The following is a 14,326-nucleotide window of genomic DNA, read 5'->3' as shown; positions in this document are numbered from 1 at the left end:
GAATAGCAACACGTTGCTGTACTTGTTAATTTTAACAAGAAACAATTAAATCAAAAGGCACATACGATTTGTCAGTTCCTCATCATGTCCAACACAAGGAAGCCGCATATTTTCAGACCCCCGCCCGCTATTATCTGGACGCTAGTCTCCGATTAGTGTCTCAACCCGGTCCCAATGTGTCCGTTCCAAAGTCCTACTCAAGTCTCTTCTCTTCCTAGCCTAGTGAACTAGACCAAATTCTTGCTTTGCAAAGTGTCTAGGCACGCTCCATTGGAACCTCCGCAGCTCCTACCCAGACTCTGGCTGGCCAATCACAGCTCTCTAGAGGGGTTTCAAACACATAAAGAGCTGTGATTGGTCCATAATGGTGGGCCAATCATAGTGCTCTATCTGCTTAGTGAACAAATCACAGAGCTTTATCAGCTTTGTGGGCCAATCAGGGCACTCTATATGCCTGGTGGGTGGGACGATGCAACAGAGTGAAACAAGAGTATGTCACATTCATTGTCCAGTGGAATGCGGAGATCATTTGAAAGACAACAATAGAACCCGCCCCACAACAGAGAGCCATCAATGGAGCGTTGCCAGTAGGGCTGGGCGATATGACGATTTTAGACCGTTTTACGATCTACACATCTGACGGTCTGTCATTTTTGAGAGACCGTTTTATCACGATTCACAGCTCTGCTGTGATAAAATGTGATAAAATCGAAATCGTGATAAAATATTGGAAAAATTGTGATATTCTATTTTTGCCATATCGCCCAGCCCTAATTGCCAGACTAAATAATACATTTATTTAGTCAGGCTATTCTCTTCCTGCAGCCTGCCGTCTCGCTCAACACGCTCCAGCGCTAGCTAATAGCTAAATCAGTGTTATTTACATTATCTCCACAACACTTTACTAATGGCGATGTAGTTCTCCACGCGTTAGAGACGCTCCGACACAGAGGGCTTCTTCTCAAACGTTGCCTTTAGACTCTTTTGCTGGTAATCCGTGGGTGTTTACACATAGCATCTCCCCGGCTCTAGCCATGGCTAACTAGTTGCTCGGTAGCTCGTGATGCCCATCTCCACCACGCCAGCTGTGAGCCACGATTAGCTGCAGTGTTGAGAGTAATGCGGTACAAAAGTAATTAATTACTGTAATGCATTGCTTTTTGCTGTAATGTGGTAATGTAAGGCATTACAGGGAAAGAAAATGGTAATATTTACTCGGTACAATTGTCAGTAACGCGGTAATTACAATGCATTTTTAAACCCAGAATCAAGATGTGTTCCTTAAAAATTCAAATTGCGGGAAACCCGAAGAAAGATCTGCATATATTGCGTCATTTATGGACTCAGCTTTGCGGGCAGAGAGGACGCAGCGGTAACGGCTCAGCTGCAGCTGCACGCGGCCGCTGCAACATTCACAAAATCGCTCCACTAAAACAAAATAATTCACTTGCGATCGTTCATATCAGCGCATATTCTCTGGTATTTTGTGCTTTTCTGACGTGCTTTGCCTCAGCTGAGTTCATAATCTGTGCCCCGGTGATTTCAACTCATTACTGCTGGAGCGTCGCGCATGTGAAGATCCCTTTGGCTGACAGTTAGAAAGTAGGAAGTCTAGGAAACAGTTTTTTCTGGAAGACGGAGAAAACATGCAGCATGCAGGAAGGTTAGAGAGAGAAAGGGCAGGAAATTATTCAAATAAAATCAAGAAGAAAAGAAAAAAGTAGGTAGATTTATGCCCAATACACATTTTTACCAGTGAAAAGCAATAATATATAAGCATTTAATATTTATACATGTGATAGAATCAGATCACCCCAGAAGTCAGTCCCACATCCAGGGCCGTATCAAGGCATTTGGGGACCAAGGCAAATAGGCTTGGAGCCCCCACCACCTCACTCCCTGATCAGTTAATATAAGATGGCAGCGTGCTGAGAGTACAGATTGTTGTTGCTTTTATTTAATAAACAATCATTTTAAAGCACTGTTATTATATCTGACTGTTTTTAACAGCAATCCTAGCTCAGACACCACATCACCTTCCACATATATGTCATGAGCTCACTGAGCGTCACATGACCAGATTCATATTGAAGTTGTACTGGTGAAAGTAACTTAAAGTAATGCAAAAGTAGTGTAATGCCTTACATTTTAAAATCATTAATATTGTAATGGAATGAATTACTTTAAAATGAGGGTAACAAGTAATAAATAATGCATTACAGTTTTGAAGTAACTTGCCCAACACTGATTAGCTGGTGGATAAGTCAGCATTTTTACTTGATCTCCAGCATGTCCCCGGCTCACGAACACTCCTTCATTCGCACTTAACGATCAGCCAGTGGTCGTTCTATATCCGTATAAGCTGGTAGCGGCAGCCAGCTCGTTACATCGAGCGATGCGTTCCGTGATCCATGTGAAACGGATGTTGTGGGAAATTATGTTCTCCTGAAATATTCTGTTTTCCTTAGACAGTCAAGAGCAAATATTTCCAAATCCACAGAACTTCTTGTCCATTATGAGGTTTAAAGTACCTCAAACAAAAGATGGTTTAACTGAGTGAGATTACATCTTTTTACATAAATTTCTAAAATTATAAATAAGCTTGCTGCAAAAGAGTGAACAAGAATGTTTTTACTGTATCTTTGTTTTTAGAAGGAAAGATAAAAAAATCACGGGCATAACATTATGTTGCATAATTTACCTATGAAGAATTATCACAAATGTTGTGAAAATAGCCAGAAGTGCGACCCCCCGACATGCATAAGGTCAGTGTAAAATTAAGTCACAAGCCTTCAATAACGCTTCGTTAACACTTTGATTGTACGAGAAGAAATATTTTGCTCATTAGTAATGATTGGGTGGCCCTGAAAAGAGCCTTTGGTGATTGAAAGGAAGTCGTATTTAACCTCCGAATCCGTACAGGGTACGTCCCTGCCTCTTCAGAGCATAAACCACATCCATGGCGGTCACGGTCTTCCTCTTGGCATGCTCGGTGTAGGTGACTGCGTCACGGATAACGTTCTCCAGGAACACCTTGAGCACTCCGCGAGTCTCCTCGTAGATCAGACCGGAGATACGTTTGACTCCACCACGGCGAGCCAGACGCCGGATGGCGGGCTTGGTAATACCCTGGATGTTATCACGGAGAACCTTTCGGTGACGCTTTGCGCCTCCTTTTCCGAGTCCTTTACCTCCCTTGCCTCTTCCAGACATGTTGATGAGAGATGAGTTCAATGGTTATTTTGCAGTGGTGGAGGGCTTTTATGTCACACTAGAGGACGTGTTAGAGAACAAAGGCAGCTCCAGATTTCTACTCGGGCGCCATCAAGTGGTTTGTACAGGATTGTGAACACATTTTTAATGTTGTAACTTACCAATGACGGTTTACTTTAGAGAAATTTAAGAAATGATAAAGTTCACATCCCTGCAAACACAGTCCGGTTCTCAGATGCTCTATAAGTTCAGTCCAAGGGGCCATTTTGGTCGTTAGTTCAGGTCCTACTCGTTTTTGAAGCCGTCACGGAAGTGACAAAAATTGCAATTCCACTCTCCGCTAGAGGCTGGCACCAGAAGTGGGCAAATCCTCATTGACTTCAATGTTAAACATGCCAAATTCACAGCAATAAACATGTTTACAGCCTGGTTGAAATAAACATATTAGATGTACTAGATCTAGTTTACATTCATGACAACTCTGACGGGGGGTGAGTTTTTTTGTAACTCTTCTGTTTAAGTGTAATTAAATGCTTAAAATTCTGAATAATTAATGAGCATCTGAGCCACGTGACTTCAGCGCAAGCTCTGGGGAAAGAGCCAAGGCCTCGGCCTCACGTCAATAAATGTTCGGTTATTTTGACTCTCTGAACTTTGGTTGTGTCCTCTGTGTGTATGTTTGTGTTTGGATGTTAATCATGGAATCATTTGGACACAGAGAGCAAGCTGTGGGAATTGACTGTTAACAGATAATTCAAGCAGCTTTCACTTCTTTTTATCAGTAAGTAAAATTATATTTCTGTATTTTTTTTTGTTGGTTGAATGGGGGGACATGTTTTACTGCTTGGTCAAGCATGTTAGTGGGGCTGCATAAGAAACCTGAGCTGGTTTTATCATCTTCATCTTCAACATGTCCAGACCAGACCAAGAGAAACTTATTCAGGCGTTCATCTCCAGCAGGCTGGACAACTGCAATGGTCTTTTGTCTGGTCTTCCCCAAAAAGCTGTGAAGCAACTGCAGCTTATTCAGAATGATGCTGCTAGAGTCTTAACAAGAACCAAGAGAACCGAACACATCACTCCTGTTCTTAAATCTCTACACTGGTTACCAGTAAACTACAGAATTGATTTCAAAGTGCTTCTACTAGTTTATAAATCACTCAATGGCATGGGGCCAAAATGGCCAAAATACATGTTGGATCTCCTTCCTGTATATACACGCCCAGCAGGGCTCTAAGATCCTTAGAAAACAGTCAGCTGGTAGAACCCCGGGTCAGAACCAAACATGGTGAAGCTGTGTTTAGCTACAATGCTGCTCACAGATGGAATCAGCTTCCTTATGAACTCAAATTTGCCCCAACTCTAACTTTTAAATCAAAATTGAAACCCTTCATGTATTCATTAGCCTTTGAATGACTATTCTGCCCTGTAACAGCTCAGTCTTAAACTGTGTCCCTTTGTTTTAATTATTAAATCAAAATTTAGGAGGACAGATCAGTGACTCTGACCTGTAGCAGTGATGCTAACCCAGCAGCTAAATACACCTGGTATGAGAAGGATGGAGACCAAAACTATAAACATCTCAGTTCAGAACAACATCATGTCTTCAGCTCCATTAAGTCCTCTGACTCTGGATGGTATTGGTGTGAAGCAGAAAATGATCTTGGAAGACAAACATCAAGGTTGTTTATTGATGTAAAATGTGAGTAAAATAAACATTGGATGATCAAACACAATCAGGTGTAATATTTATACTGAGGGAGAGATGCTTGAATTTTTAAACAACATCCATTCAGTAGATATTTGCATGTTCATATAACTAAAGTGTATAAATTACGTGTCCTCTCTGTGATCCACAGTAGAATCATTATAATGTTTGTGACACATTCAGATCCTCCAAGACGTCCCTCTGTGTCTCTGAGTCCCTCTGGTCTGATAGAAGAGGGTGAACCTGTGACTCTGACCTGTAGCAGTGATGCTAACCCAGCAGCTAACTACACCTGGTACAAGGAGGATAACAAACATCCTATTGGAGTCAAATCTGAATATCGTGTCCCCTCTGTCACCTCTGAGGACAGAGGACACTACATTTGTATGTCTGAGAATCAGTATGGACAACAGAACTCCTCGTCTCTGTTTGTGGACATCTTCTGTAAGTTTTCTTCTTCTGGCATTCATGTTTCAGAGTCTACATCATGCAGCTAGATTTGAGTTCATCTCTATTTATATTGTTTGTTTAAAGATGGTCCAAAGTCTCCCTTGGTGTCGGTGAGTCCCCCTGCTGAGATCTTGGAGGACAGTTCAGTGACTCTGACCTGTAGCAGTGATGCTAACCCAGCAGCTAACTACACCTGGTACAAGGAGGATAAGTTGTTATCATCAGAACAGAACTTCACCATCAGCAACATAAAACCTGAACACGGTGGAGAATATCACTGTAGAGTCCAGAACAGGATTGGAAGTCATCACTCCACCATCCAGCTGACCGTTTGTGGAGGTAAGTAACAACAAACACCAACAGTTCCTCTATTCAGAATCCCATCACAGGTTATGATACTTCAACATGGACAGGATCATGTCAGAGTAAAGCTCATGTTACTGGAACAAAGTCTGATCTCCATGGAAACACCATTTGGCATGACCTTTAAGTGACTGGATTTTATTAGGAAGGTCAGTCGATGTCTCCAACACAGATTCAGTGTTTAGATGAGGGGTTAAAAAATGATAATATGACCCAAAACTTTATTAGAAAAGCTGTTTTAACTCAAATCAGAGCTCCTCATGCTATTTATAATAATTCAAATTGGGTCACATTTGTTAGTTTTGTAAAAATCCCCTGAAATTTCGTCCTTGTGATTCTGTAAATGTAGTTTAAAACATTTAATGGTAAATAAACACATCTGGTGTTAAAACGATTCGTTTCTTTAATGTTTTAGGGCTACCACTGCAGACGATGAACATCGCCAAAATGATCCTAGTTGCTCTGCTGCCAGTTCTTCTGCTTGTCTTCAACCTTTGGATGAGGTAAAACCACCAAAGTCCACCAGTTAGATCCTTGTTTTTTGAACTTTCTCAGATTTTTAGCTGTCATGTTTGTAATTTTAATCCCCGGAAACCTTAACTTTAAACCAGGAAGAAGAAAACAATCGGCTTCAAACCCGACTCAAAGGAACCTAAGGAGATGCTGGAGGCGAGAGCTTCTAGTGATGAAACACACCCTGCGGTGTTTCACTGAAGCAAACTTTTAGCCTGGCAAGCCAGACTAAATAAATGTATTATTACATATTATTCTTTGCAAAGCAAGAATTTGGTCTAGTTCACTAGGCTAGCAAACTTTGGTTTCAAATGAAGATTTTTGTCTTCAGTTCAAATGTAAAAGAACAACAGAGTGAAAAGTTCCACTTCTGCCGATGTTATTGAGTCTTACACATTTATGAAAGCATCGTTAACATTTAACTAAACCTTCACATTTTTCTAATGTTACCATCAGCCTGACCTGCGTGCTGATAATGAGAACCAGAATGCAACAGATGGGATTTGAACCCGAGACTTTTGAGAGCCTTACTTCATCTCACAAAGATGAAACAAACAAGCAGGAAGACCCGACGTGAAATCCAAATTATTCAGTTTCCTTTTTGTAGAAAAACGCTGAACAGAAAATGTACAGATGAGAAAAATGAGACATCTGTGGTCGTCTGTTGACAAAAATAAAAACAAGAACTCATAATGATCATTTTAAAGTTATTCATCAGAACGTTGTTGTTACTAAATCAGAAGGATTGTGTTGTTTTATGAGTTTGATTTAAAAGAATGTTGTTGATTTGAATATTTTCATGTAATTTTCTCATAATCTGTTTTTATAAACATGTTTTCTTCATAACATTTTTCTTTTTTTTCCCCAAATATGTTTATTATGATTTTCAGATTAAAACAGAACAAAATAAATCAAACCCCCCCCCCCCCCCCCCCAACACCTACCCACCCCAAGAATGCCCTCCCTCCCACCCCCCACTTCACTCCGCTTCTTCAAAGTCAAAGGCGTCTGGAAGATGCAAAAAGGGCAGCCAGATGTCCTTGAAGTCCTCGAGTTTTCCTCTGGCCATATTTGTTAGTTTCTCAAGCGCCAGAATTGATCCATTGTTTCACTCCTGGCCTTTCTGTGGCCTTCCATTTCAAGGCAATAACGTATTTAGCTTGTAACAAGGAGAATTCAATCAGTTTCTTATTCTTTTTGTTACATACAAAGCTGTCTGGATAGATGTGCAGGATACAAAGTTTACAGTCAAGGGGCATCTTACATTTAATTAAATCTGAAATAATTGTACAGATTTGTTTCCAAAAGATTTGAAGTTCTTCACATTGCCACATACAATGGTAAAGTGTCCCTTTTTCTTTTCCACGTTTATTACAATCGTCAGGGATATTAGGGTTGAAATAATGAAGCTTCACTGGTGTGATATAGGTTCTAAACAGCCACTTGTATTGTAATAATCTAAAATTTCTTTTTTTAATTTTCTTTGATTTTTCTCAGAGCTTCCCCTCCAACTTGAGTTATATTCTATTATATATCTTTGTGTCTATAAGATCCTTATTAAATCATCTTGAAGCTTCACATTGATTTATGTAATCTGTCTTTATTCAAGTGCTTTTATTAATAAAGCTCCTATTTTGAATTTATCTCCCGTTGCTGTTTCTGGTCTCTGTGTCAGTGACCTCAAGTAGGAGGAAATCAGATGTTTGCAGTTTGTGTCACGAGTTTTATTTTATTTTTAGACTTTGAACGATGCTGATTTAAGAAAAGAAACACAGACAGAAAATAGAACACAAGATCATCAGATGAGAAGTGAAACATCTTGAAGAAAGTTAAGTCTTATAAGCGTTTTTTCAGAAGCTACTCGAAGCATGTTTGTACATAAAGTTCTTGTGTTGGTTGTTCTGAGGTGTTCTGCCTTGTTTCTCTATTTGGGTTCTCCATCTGGACGTTCCTCCTTGTGACCGGAACAAACCAAACTCTGGCTGCAGAACAGAAGCATTTGGGACTAGTGAGGGATATTTAGTTTGTACCACGAGGTGTCACTAGCTCTCTTTGTTTAGTTTCATTTTGTAAAGCTCTTTAAATACAGACGTGACGACTGAAAACCAAACTTGATGAAGAACAGGATATCAGTGGCTCTGTTCATCTGTTGGAGTTTTAAAATGTGGTCAATTTAGCTGTGATGCTGATCAACTTCATGCAAATAATTAAAAGAGGAAGGAAACTGGGTGTTTTCTTTTGACAACTTCTTCCTTAGTTCTACACTTTGTCAAGGACGACTTCTATCTGCTCTGAAGACAAAGAGTTCATAGCTATTGATGGTTTTTCTGCACATCTTTGTGGTTCATTGACTAGAAGATGAGAAGAGCAGCCAGTGGAGTTCTGGTCCTTCTGACTGCAACAGGTGACGTACATCTGCTGCTGTCTGCTTCTTTGTTTCTGATGAAGCAGGAAAGAAACATGTTCAGTCTAGTTTCAGCTAAACATGATTTTACCGTTTATCAGAGCAGATTTCTGCCGTCTGTTTGTTTCTAAACCACTTTAATCACAGTGAATCATAGCCTGAGCTTTTAGAGGAGAAACTATTTAATCGTTTACTGATGAGTTCATTCTGTCTGAACCAGAAATGAGACGGTTTAATGACTTAAGCTGTTGGTTACTTTAGAAAAAGAAAATTGTTTAGCTCAGTTTTACAAATAATATTTTTCTGCTGTTCTGTTTTCCAGTTATATGTCAGACTGACTGGTCGGTGACTTACAACCCTCCTCAGATCTGCACCTTAGAAGGATCAGCAGTGAAGATCATCAGCCATTTCTCATACCCAAAATATGTAACTGGAAGCTGGGTTAAAACTACAGTTAACAATTATTTCTGGTTTACAAAAACAACTGAAGAAGGTGAACCTGTGGATCTGAGAGATGATCCCGACTATTCAGGTCGTGTGAGTTATGAAAAGTGTGGAAACAAAGTCTGTCATCTTTTAATCACTAATGTGACAAAAAGTGACTCAAATGAGTTCAAGTTCAGATTTATAACAAACCAACAAAGTGGGAGTTTTACTGGTGTACCTGGAGTCACCTTGTCTGTTACAGGTAAACTACTATTGTGTGTGTGTGTGTGCGTGCGCGTGTGCATGTGTGTGTGTGTGTGTGTGGTTCATCCTGTATTAAAGTCTTGTGCTCTCACACAGGTCTGAAGGTTAACGTGTATTCTGCCAAAACATATCTGACATGTCACAGTGACTGTCAGCTACCTGCTCGTGTTTCTTACTGCTGGTACAAGAATGGACAGAAACTTGGGAGGTCAACCACAAAATACCTCTGGTATCAGATCAGTCCTGCAGGCAGATATCAGTGTGCCATAGAAGGATTAGAGCAGTTCCCATCTCCTCCAGTGTGTAAGTTAACATCTGAGATTGACGACAGAAGGAAGTTTGATGATTTTTTTAAAATGGAAAAATCTGGAACTAGATTGTTGCATTTTATTTACCCGGTATTTGTTTTTTTCTTTTCACATTTTCAATGTACCATAGTTGTTTACAAAAGATTTAAAACATCTAGTTTCAGATAAATTTGTTTTCGTTTTTGGTTGCATTTTTAAATTAATAATCATTGAAAATAGACATTTTATTAATAGTACATGTTTTTAGTTCAGTTATAAAATATAGAGTCTAGATAAAAGTAGTTAACAAACACGATCTAATGTAATCACATCTTCATCTGACATTTAAACTATGTTCATGTTTTCTCCAGATGCTCCAGCTGTTCCCTCTGTTTCCACAAATCCCTCTGGTGAGATCATGGAGGACAGATCAGTGACTCTGACCTGTAGCAGCGATGCTAACCCAGCAGCTAAATACACCTGGTACGAGAAGGATGGAGACCAAAACTATAAACATCTCAGTTCAGAACAACATCATGTCTTCAGCTCCATTAAGTCCTCTGACTCTGGATGGTATTGGTGTGAAGCAGAAAATGATCTTGGAAGACAAACATCAAGGTTGTTTATTGATGTAAAATGTGAGTAAAATAAACATTGGATGATCAAACACAGTCAGGTGTAATATTTATACTGAGGGAGAGATGCTTGAATTTTTAAACAACATCCATTCAGTAGATATTTGCATGTTCATATAACTAAAGTGTATAAATTACGTGTCCTCTCTGTGATCCACAGTAGAATCATTATAATGTTTGTGACACATTCAGATCCTCCAAGACGTCCCTCTGTGTCTCTGAGTTCCTCTGGTCTGATAGAAGAGGGTGAACCTGTGACTCTGACCTGTAGCAGTGATGCTAACCCAGCAGCTAACTACACCTGGTACAAGGAGGATAACAAACATCCTATTGGAGTCAAATCTGATTATCGTGTCCCCTCTGTCACCTCTGAGGACAGAGGACACTACATTTGTATGTCTGAGAATCAGTATGGACAACGGAACTCCTCGTGTCTGTTTGTGGACATCCTCTGTAAGTTTTCTTCTTCTGGCATTCATGTTTCAGAGTCTACATCATGCAGGTAGATTTGAGTTCATCTCTATTTATATTGGTCATTTTAAGATCGTCCAAAGTCTCCCTTGGTGTCAGTGAGTCCCCTTGGTGAGATCATGGAGGACAGTTCAGTAAATCTGACCTGTAGCAGTGATGCTAACCCAGCAGCTAACTACACCTGGTACAAGGAGGATAAGTTGTTATCATCAGAACAGAACTTCACCATCAGCAACATAAAACCTGAACACAGTGGAGAATATCACTGTAGAGTCCAGAACAGAGTGGGACTCAATAATTCCTCAAAACGTGTGACTGTAGCAGGTGAGGCTTCACTTCTGTTCCTCGTTCATACACCAGATGTTGTAATCACTCCTAACTTTAAATAATCTCTAATTTAATGTTAGCTTCCTCAAATTCAAGGACAATGGTGATCGCTGGAACGATGGTTGTTCTCTTCATCATTTTAGTCCTTCTGGTCTTCTTAGTGATGAGGTGAGTTTGCCTTCATTTAAATTCCTGATGATCAGCCACATTAGCAGCCGCTATGGGAACTAAAGAGGCTGTTCTTCCTAACAAGGAAAAAAAGATCCTCAGTGCCATCACCTGAACTTGGAGAAAGTCCCAACATCATTAAACAGGTAAAAGAGGAAAGTTTACAGCAATGAAAAAATCAGATTTACTTTACTGACCATTCACTTAAATAGTCATATCTCTAAATAATCTTTCTACACCTGTCTTACTGGAGTGTGTTGACTTTACACAGCACATCTGAATTCAACAACACATTTGTGATGAGAAGATAAACACAAGATCACAGATGAACGAATCATTAAGCTGAAAAGGCAGCAGTAGCTCAACAGGTTGAGCGGGTTGTCCAGTAATCAGAAGGTTGCAGGTTCGATCCCGGCTCCAGACAGAGAATTCTGCTGTTGTGTTCTTGGGCAAGACACTTAACCTACCTTGCCTGCTGGTGGTGGTCGGAGGGACTGGTGGCGCCTGTGCTCGGCAGCCTCGCCTCTGTCAGTGTGCCCCAGGGCAGCTGTGGCTACATCGTAGCTCATCACCATCAGTGTGTGAATGTGTGTGTGAATGGATGAATGATACACTGTAGTGTAAAGCACTTTGGAGTCCTTTCTCTGAGAGGCGCTATACAAATGCGGGTCATTTATCATTTAAAACTAAAACTCCACCAGCGTGAGACCAGCAGGTTTCATACAACTGGTAACTAAATGTGTTTCTGCAGCATCAACCCCGTCAGTCAGAGAACCAAGATCTTCATTATGCCAGTGTGCGCTTTTTAAAGAACGAGTCTGATGATCTCTACATGAACATCAAACCACTCAGAACCCGTCGACCTAAGGAGGAGGAAACTGAGATCTCAGAGTATTCTACTGTTAATTTAGTTAATAACAGGTCTGACTCTGGGTAAACAGCTTTTTTCTACTCAATTAAAAGTACTAAAACATTTTAAAATGTAGAAAAATTGCAGTAACCTTTTGGTGTACGTCGTCTTTCCCCTTCAGGAAACAAGATCAGGAAGCTGCAGCAGATCCATCTGCACTGTACAGCGTGGTCCACAATCTCAGATGAATGTCTGGTCAGGTCTCTATCGCAGTGCGACCGGTCTACAGAGCATGTGTGTGTGTGTGTGTGTGTGTGTGTGTGTGTGTGTGTGTGTGTGTGTGTGTGTGTGTGTGTGTGGACAAGGAAGTGTGCAACCACACTCTTTTAAATTGAACCTCAAGCTGTGGCTTTGTCTAGCATTCATTCAAGTCTGTATGTTCCCAGTACATCCTGGAACGTGGGTGTTCCAAAAATCTTTTTTTTTTCTTGTACAAGGATGTTAGCGGTAGCTCAGGCTAAGATAAACTTAAAGTTTGTTTTACCAGCTTTTCCCAGAACAAACAATTTTTCTGTGGTCATTACAACATCACTCATTTCCATAAGAAAGCAGGTCAGAGGCGGTGCAGCTGCATTAGACACCCCACGCTGCCTGGATTCAACAACAAGTTATTTCATTCACTGCCATTGACGACAAAAGCCGTCATTTTAAATCCAACTGTTCACTGCCAATGACGACTTTAGATGCATTTTTTTACTGTGTGGGTGTTGGAACGAGCCCCCGCACTGTGAGAACAAACTCTCCACCTCTAAAGCTGATCTTCATCTGCGTACGTCATACGTCACGTGATCAGGAAGCAGAAGATCCCTGTGTTAAGAGATCCTTTCGGGCCGCTGCTGTAAAAAAAGCGAGGAGCGAAACGGAAAAGTTTCTGCCGATCACAATTTGACAACGAATTATGAAAGAATGGATAACGTTCGAAATGTGTGGACTCTTCCTGATGTAAGAGGCGATTCGCCTCTTTGTTTTAGTAGTTTTGGCGCGGACATCATCCTAGCGCACAATGTTCTGTGACTCTTAAAAAACTGTGAAAACGCTGGCAGCAAAGGGCTTTTCTGATCAGCAAACCGCTGGCAGTGAATGAGTTAAATGTTGCTTTGAGTTCTAGGACACCTTTAAGTTTGTGCAGACATTCTTTGTCCCTTCAACATTTTAAAGTTAGGTTCAAGTCTCATTGATTATCATCACACACTGGTGAAATTTCATCTCCACGTGACCCAACTGTGGATTTGAACCCACAACCTCACAGCCAAGAGTGTAAACTCATATCACTAGGCCATCAAGAGTCCTGGCTTTTTAAGAATAACAAAAATATAAGTTTGAAGATTAAATTAGCATTAAAATAATGTAAACATTTCTAACTTACAATGGATCACTCCGTTTTATTCACTTCCATCAGCACCGCCATGAAAGCAGATAAGTTTGAGCAAACTTTGAGACATTTTTTTTACTTCAGTCATTCAATATCCTGTTTAAAGGCTTTGTGGATAATCATTTTGAGGTATTTCTACTGACAAAAAGAGAACTACTGAAATGTGCGAACTTACTTGGCCTGAGGTTTTTATTAAGTCAGTGAAACAGATTATGTTGTGCCGAAGGAAACAGCGTGTTATTATGAGGCCCAAAACAGTTTCCTGTATCTTTTATTGTCTGACATCTGCCTCAAAGTGAAAGTAAATAGAGGAAGGAAGTGAGGAATATTTTCCGATGTAATTACCGGTAGTCTGCTTCTGACTGACGGGTGATGCGAAACTGAGAAGAAAGATCACCGTTTGATGAAACATGATTAAAATGGTATCTATGAACTCTCTTTTCTTGTTATTTTATTTTGGGGATGAGGGGTGGATGCTGGATTCAAAGCAAAGAAAGGAGTAATTTTATTTATTTATATTTTCTTATTGAATTTGACGTTCAACATTTAGACTACAGGACTTGAAATATGGAATCAGGAAAAAGTGTTTGGCATCAGAGACCAAATCAGTTGGATCGTCTCATTATATTTTAATATAATATTTCATATTTTGGTTGTAAATAATAAATATTTGATTCATACATTAGTAATGTATTTAAGCATTATCAATGCAAAAGGATCCTTAATGTGGTTTTAAATGTTATTCCTGTAATTAGATACTTTTAGTTCTATAAAAATGTAAAAATCTCCATATTTCATTACAAAATAACAAATGA

At 39.9% G+C, this 14,326-nt stretch overlaps 3 protein-coding genes across 3 annotated transcripts; 2 read left to right on the top strand and 1 right to left on the bottom strand.

The window, feature by feature from the left end:
* Positions 1-2,639: 2,639 nt before the first annotated feature.
* Positions 2,640-3,486, bottom strand: LOC107391822 (histone H4). Its single transcript, XM_015969276.3, has one exon. The coding sequence runs from the start codon at positions 3,211-3,213 to the stop codon at positions 2,902-2,904; it is 312 nt and encodes a 103-aa protein (XP_015824762.1). The 5' UTR covers positions 3,214-3,486; the 3' UTR covers positions 2,640-2,901.
* On the top strand, positions 3,212-7,061 carry LOC139069728 (B-cell receptor CD22-like). Its single transcript, XM_070550614.1, has 6 exons — positions 3,212-3,331; positions 4,699-4,915; positions 5,105-5,365; positions 5,456-5,710; positions 6,150-6,237; positions 6,346-7,061. The coding sequence occupies exons 1-6, from the start codon at positions 3,212-3,214 to the stop codon at positions 6,446-6,448; spliced, it is 1,044 nt and encodes a 347-aa protein (XP_070406715.1). The 3' UTR covers positions 6,449-7,061.
* Positions 7,062-8,070: 1,009 nt separating this feature from the next.
* On the top strand, positions 8,071-14,305 carry LOC107391137 (B-cell receptor CD22). Its single transcript, XM_070550001.1, has 10 exons — positions 8,071-8,651; positions 8,974-9,339; positions 9,438-9,644; positions 10,000-10,266; positions 10,456-10,716; positions 10,807-11,058; positions 11,142-11,229; positions 11,315-11,375; positions 11,981-12,162; positions 12,261-14,305. The coding sequence occupies exons 1-10, from the start codon at positions 8,606-8,608 to the stop codon at positions 12,325-12,327; spliced, it is 1,797 nt and encodes a 598-aa protein (XP_070406102.1). The 5' UTR covers positions 8,071-8,605; the 3' UTR covers positions 12,328-14,305.
* Positions 14,306-14,326: the final 21 nt, after the last annotated feature.

Source organism: Nothobranchius furzeri, chromosome 4 (assembly GCF_043380555.1).
Source record: "Nothobranchius furzeri strain GRZ-AD chromosome 4, NfurGRZ-RIMD1, whole genome shotgun sequence".
NCBI classification, from domain to species: domain Eukaryota; kingdom Metazoa; phylum Chordata; class Actinopteri; order Cyprinodontiformes; family Nothobranchiidae; genus Nothobranchius; species Nothobranchius furzeri.
This window is presented reverse-complemented; position numbering and strand designations above follow the sequence as displayed.